The 6,219-nt window shown below is 52.0% G+C and overlaps 1 protein-coding gene across 1 annotated transcript; it reads left to right on the top strand.

Moving 5' to 3' along the window:
* The first annotated feature begins 2,968 nt into the window (after positions 1–2,968).
* Positions 2,969–5,075, top strand: SPINK2 (serine peptidase inhibitor Kazal type 2). The gene is made up of 4 exons (XM_074904020.1): positions 2,969–3,050; positions 3,389–3,426; positions 4,145–4,254; positions 4,978–5,075. The coding sequence occupies exons 1-4, from the start codon at positions 3,002–3,004 to the stop codon at positions 5,021–5,023; spliced, it is 243 nt and encodes an 80-aa protein (XP_074760121.1). The 5' UTR covers positions 2,969–3,001; the 3' UTR covers positions 5,024–5,075.
* Positions 5,076–6,219: the final 1,144 nt, after the last annotated feature.

Genomic DNA, 6,219 nt, shown 5'->3' with positions numbered 1-6,219 from the left:
TGATACAGCAGAGAACTTTGCAGGATGGAGCAAAATGAATGGGCACAGAGGGATCAAGGAAGGAGAGACTGAGCGGCATGTACATAATTGAATCCCTGAGGCCTGGATCCTGTCTTTTGGGCTATGTGGGATTGCAGATGTAGGAGTACAGCTGAAGTGAATGATTCATGGGCTCTGTGTGATAGACAGGACCTCCAGAGTGATCTTTTATTGTGTGGGGGTGGGAATGCCACTGACAGAATGGTGAGGGAATGTGATGAGATGAGGACCTTCCTCCACATCTTTCTGTGAACCTCTGAACCCAGTCTTTATGAAAACAGTCTGGATGAGTCTACCAAAAATTAGAGGTGATGCCACAGCTCAGCAGTCAGGACCTGGCCAGGGAGGCAGCTTGTCAACTGGAACCAATACCCCCTGTACAACAAACCCAGACTTACACCAAAAGCTTATTAGTCTGCTCAGTGCTGCTGACTTCTTCCCTACAGGAACATTGTCAAGGAGACCAAAATGTTAGGAAAATCAGCTCTTTCCCCTCTGTCTTTCTCCGCCCTGCTGCTGTGCCAGGTTCAAGTTGGCAGAAACAGCCAATTAGCAAGTGCCAAACCATTTCTAGGGCATTCCCAGTTTCACCAGAAGCAGGGGCCCTCCAGTGCCTTAGGAAAGAGGTTTTCAGCAGTGCCACCCCAGGCTGATGTGCTGAAAAGCAGCTCAGAAGCATTTTTCATTGTCCTGTCCTATGTTCCTTCAAGGGTGTTGCTTGCTTTTACCCCAATAATTACTCAGGTGGAAAGACAAGCTCCCATACTTACGGCAGGAGACTCACATGCATGACACAAGTATAGCTGGGATGTGCCCAAGCACTGTGCCCTGCCAAACTGCCTGAAGCAGCGCAGGCAAGCCAGCTGCACCGTCCTGCTGCTTCAGTACCTGTAAACATCCTTCCCCATATGACTGGGATCTGCAAGAGGATATTAACTGCGGGTTATGTGTGACCATAGCATTCTTCTCACCAGCTTCCACTCTTCAAGAGAGGCCATCAATGATGGCCAGGAGAAGAGAAAACTGGAGCAAATGCATAGCCAGACTTTTCCTGTGTTACCTTCCTGGATGTACAGTCTTCAGGAACCTGCTCAAGTGGGAATTTTCATGCTATTAAGGCCACCTATGGTTTCTTGCTCTGCAACTCGATTTTTTACTTTCATTTTTAAACTGTTAGCATCCACCACAAACCATGGCAAAGAGGATATTCCATGCCACACTGCTGAATCCTCCAGTATAAGGTAGCAGGAAATCCAGTGCCTTAGTGCCAATGCTCCTGGCATCTGGACCTCTCCCTACATCTGTTGAAAGTAGAAGAGGTGATAGATCAAATTTCTTTCGAGATTGTGAACTAATTTTATACTGAGAACTGGTGTCTTCTAGCTTGTTCCCAACTTGCCCTGCCACCTAAGCCCATACTGCTCTTGTGCTTGAGCAGAGCTATAAGCAGCCTGTTTGCAAAGAGACTCCATTTCATTAAATGGTGCTCTCCATTTGTCCCATCTTTGTGAAATAATGTGGCTTTTTAATAGGCTCAGTGGCCTTACTTTCTGAGCCACTGGAAGAGGCCCAAAGTAGATGTTAATCCACTAATTCAAATGCTTTCCATGAATCATAAAATAACAGAGAATGCTGCTAAAGTTTGTAATCCATATCCCCACCCAGTTTTTCCAGGTGGTAGAAGAGTAAGGAACATATTAAAGCCCTTTCTACTGAAATGCAGGAGCTTCTGCACTCCCAGAAATTGCCTGTGTCTCACTGATATGTTCCTGAGGACCTGACATCCCCGCAGCTTTGACACACCCATCCTAGCACAGGTATGACAGCCAGTCCCTCTTTCCGAACAAAGGTGATACCTTTTCAAGTCACAGGAATAAATGGTACCACCAAATACATTTTCGACACCTGTGTTGAGCTGCATATCCAGCATTTTCTTGGTATTGAAATGTTGCAAAGTGATACTAGTAGAAGTGCCTAGCACGGGCATGAGTTTTGGGCTGTCTCTCACTGGAAGTCTCCATCCTTCCAGTGTCTGAAGCCCACTGATTTCAGGAGGAGAGATGATGTAAGTAAATGCAGTGTGAATCGGTAGATGAAAGCTCTAAATTGATGTCAGGGACAGGGACAAAGTGGGTGTTAAGCCAGTGATGGCTGGACCCATTAAGACGGCTGAGACCCACCTTAACACCCACATGGCACTGCACATGCATTTCCAATTTGCCCGTGTTGCCCAAGACACTCTGCCATCAAATCAGAATGCTGACAAGGCAAAGCCAAGCAGGGAAGCGCAGGAAGTGCCGAAATTATAGCTGGGCGCCCACCACTGATGCTGCGGAGCCCCGACGTTAAAGCTTTTCATCCTGCGAGCGTGGTCCTGGTAAGGTTTCTGCACTGTTCAGTGCCTGGAAGAAGCAGAGCTTGGTTAGTTGCTGACTGCTGGCTATCTTGGGGGTTTCCGTGGAAACGGCAGGGATAAGCGACCCCACGGGGACCTACCGGTAGGGTAGGCACAGGCTTGCTTGCCAAGGGCAGCATTCGGGCGCCTGAAGCCCACATTCCCCCAGCACCCCGGGGGAGGGTCCCTGTCCCTTCTCCACCCCCGAGGTGCCCCTGGAGGTGCCTGCCCCCCTCCCCACGCCCGCAGGCGAGACGACAGCACATCCCACTCCACCCCTCCCCACGCCCCCAGCCCCACCGCTGCCTTCGCTCCCCGCGGCGGGTCTCACTCCAGGATTCTCCGGTATGTCCCGGGGCCAGCGCCCTCCTGTGAGTGCCCCTCGGGTCCTCAAGCCCCAGGTCCCACCGTCCCCGTGGCATCCAGGCCGGCCCAGCCCCTCACAGCCCGGCGCTCCGCCCGCGCCGCCCCCCGCGCTCCCCCGCGGCCGCTGCGCCCCAACGGCCCCGCCTCGGCCCCAACGGCCCCGCCTCGACCCCGCCGGCCGCCGTTGCTCCGTTCGCCGACATGGCCGTGCCGGTGCCGGTTCTGGTGCTGCTGCCCGCCCTCCTCGCCGGTACAGAGCACGGCGCCGGGGCAGTGGTGGTCGAGGGGGGCGAGCCAGTCCCGGGGAAGCGGGAACCGGGCCGGTCCCGTGCCCCGGCCGGTCCCGTCCCAGGGAGGGGGAAACCTGAACCGGTACCGGGCACCGGCCGGCTTTAGGGGAGCGGCGGAGGAATCTAAGCCGGTAGCGGGCATCGACCGTCCGGGGGCAGGGGGGAGAACCGACACAGGACGGTGCCGGACACCGGCTGGTCGAGGACGGGAGTGGTAACGGACACCGGCTGGTCCCGCGGGAGGTCGGGGGGGATCCGGGCGGGACCAGGCGCCGCTAACGCCCTTTGCTCTCCACAGGGCTCCTCTCGTGTCCCGGCGCCGTTGGCAGCATCCCGGTGAGTGCCGCCGGCTCTGTCGTCCCCGCGAGGGAGGATCCCACCCGCCCTCCATGTCGCCAGCCGGGCCGCCCCTTCCCGAGGGCGCCGGGCCAGTCGCTCGTTGGGGGAGTGCCTGGCCCTGGCTCCGGTGTCCCGGGGCTGAGCAGGGGTACCGGAGGGCTGGCCTGGCTTCTCCAGGGGGAGGTGGGTAACGGCGGGTGAAACCTCCGGAGGAGCCAGGTCACCCCGCCGGTAGCCCGGCTCAGCCCCAGGAGATGCCCCGGGCGGCCTCTCCCCAGGGCTCAGGGACCGCGGGAGCCTGGCAGCCGCCTGCGCAGGGCTGCGGCACACATGCCCTGGTGATCCCCAGCCCTTACCGCCTCAGTCAAGCCGTGGTTGCCCTTCACAGGGACTCGACATCCATGTGTCCCGCTGACGTTCAGACGTCGGAAGGAGCTGCGGTTTATAGCACGCATGTGTCCTGACAGCACGCCGTGCCAGGCTGCAGAAGCCAAGCCTCAGGCAATAAATTCCCCTAAGAGCATGAAAGATAACGTGGCACTTGATAATGCTGTGCCAGCTCCCGTGGAGTGCTGCTTTCTGTGCCAGAACGTGCCAGTATTCCTCAGAAGCGCTCAGGTCAGAAGCTGCTGATCTGAAAGGGCTCAAGGGACTTGTTTCAGGTGGTGTGTCTTACACTTCTTATGTTCTTACACATCTTCCACATCTTCCTTAGCCCGCCTGCTCCGAGTACGGTGTGCCTGGATGTCCAAGGGACTACAATCCAGTTTGTGGGACAGATGGGGAGACCTACTCCAACGAGTGTGTGCTCTGCCTTTCAAACAGGTAGTCACTCAACTGACATCCTAACCCTCCCTTCCCTGTATGCAAGCTAAATATTCACCCTCACATCCCAATTAACTGATAGATTATTGGCTTTGGATCGTTCACACTCTGTTAAACTGCAGCTTTAGCAGTGTCTTCTCAGCCATCAGTCCCTTGCAACAGCTTTTACCATGACACCTCTGAATGGCTTGGGTTGGATTCAGTTAGCTGGGAGTAGTGAATATTCACTTTTGTAATTCTTGAAAAGGAGCATCTCAGAGAGAGGTTGCCTGTCACCTTCACACAATGCCACATGACCATTAAATGTAATACCAGACTCTTCCACACTCTCCATCACAAAACGTGAAATATCCCACCTCAAAATACAGATTTTACTACAGAATGTTTACATTCAAGATCCAATCTCTTATGCTTCCTCTCACAGAGTAGAGTAAGAATGCCAGATGTTAGGAGTAAATACTATTTTGCCATTCAGATGGTTTAAAAATCAATAAAAATATCTCCTATTCCATGAGGGAATTTTGTTCTTTAATAATTTAATCCTTTTTAAAAACAAATTGAAAGCATAGAAGCTCAGTGCTTAATGAGCATTGTTACTCCCCATTATGCATCCCTGCATTTAACCGAACACCTAGAAACACATGGGAGAGTCTGCTTTATAAAATGTCTGTTAAATTCCAAGTGTAGTGCTTCTCTTCTAAAATATTTTTCTTCTCCTTGCAGTGAAAATAAAAAGGATGTCCAAATTTTCAAGGTGGGGACATGCTGATACGGCAGATGGTTACTTTTCAAGGAAAGAAGGACAGAGACATTCCAAATGGAAACACCTTAAATATACCTTCTATGTAGCCTGTCTTAAAAAATAAATTTGCTTGTTCAAACAAAGTATTGTTACTGGTTTAAAACCAATGTTTATAAGCATAGCCATAAATGCTCTTATGACCTGAACCTCAATATGTTTTCTCATGCAAGACAGACCATAGGGTAAGAAAGAGATGTCCTGGCTGTATACCAGTAGGTCAGTTGTTCAGAGAAGGAAATAAACAGATACCCTGTGCCATTCCCCCAGCATCGCCTGGGAGTGAGGAGACCCCAGCGCCTCTGCTGCAGGCAGTGCTGGCATCCACAGCTGCTCCTTGTTTCTGGAAGGATCTGAGCCCTCAGGTGACAACGACCCCCGGGGAGCCACTGGAGGGGTTTCCTGTGGCAGCTACCAAACTGGTGACAGCAGCCTGACATGTACCAAGCCTCTGCCCCCAGCTCCCTGCCTGCAGGTCCTGCTGCTGGCAGAGGGCAGCAACCTGGGCACCCTCAGCTCCTGATGCAAATAAGGGATGTTTTGGAGTGCTAGAAGTGTGGGCAGGGGGCACATGCAGCTCCCCAGCCCTCTGGGCTCTGCTCTCTGGGGTGCTAGTGTCACCGCCCTGGGCTGGCACCCAAGAGTCACTTCCTGTGGCAAACATCAAAGCAAAACGGGAAAATTCAAGATTCGTGTAAAAGGGTGCACTTCTGGAGGGGGTCTGGTGGACCTTCCCACAAGGAGGGTACACAAGCACTCGGCTTCCCACCTTTCCATGCACATGGGCACAGAGCCTTTCTTACATTTGTTCGCTTCTGTTCTGCTAAACACCTATGGTTTTTGCACATTGTTTGAAATTATTATAACTAATTGTGCTTACAAGGGAACTTCAACTCCAATCTTGTTAGGTGTAGAAATGTTCCTTCAGTATGTGATGAAAGAGTGCATAGCATTGCATTTTTTTTGCAAAACTCAGAAACAATATCTGGTTTTGTAAACACCACTAAATGAAACAAATCCAAATAAAAACCAGCACATAGGCTGATGATTATAATCCCACTAGAGCAGTGCTCCCAGCATATGAATGCTCAAGACATAATCTTAGAGCTGACTTTAAATATTCCTATTTTTCTGCATATTACAAAAGTAGAAAATTCAGCACTGCA

The sequence above is a fragment of the Athene noctua genome, chromosome 4 (genome assembly GCF_965140245.1).
Source record: "Athene noctua chromosome 4, bAthNoc1.hap1.1, whole genome shotgun sequence".
Classification (NCBI taxonomy): domain Eukaryota; kingdom Metazoa; phylum Chordata; class Aves; order Strigiformes; family Strigidae; genus Athene; species Athene noctua.
Note: the sequence above shows the minus strand (reverse complement) of the source record. Positions and strands in the feature narration are given on the sequence as shown.

Bases quoted from the DNA above. Each gene is read 5' to 3' on its own strand.
- SPINK2 (XM_074904020.1), top strand. From the start codon at position 3,002: ATGGCCGTGCCGGTGCCGGTTCTGGTGCTGCTGCCCGCCCTCCTCGCC. The intron at 3,427-4,144 runs GTGAGTGCCGCC...CATCTTCCTTAG, and splicing joins GCGCCGTTGGCAGCATCCCG to CCCGCCTGCTCCGAGTACGG. The intron at 4,255-4,977 runs GTAGTCACTCAA...TTCTCCTTGCAG, and splicing joins GTGCTCTGCCTTTCAAACAG to TGAAAATAAAAAGGATGTCC.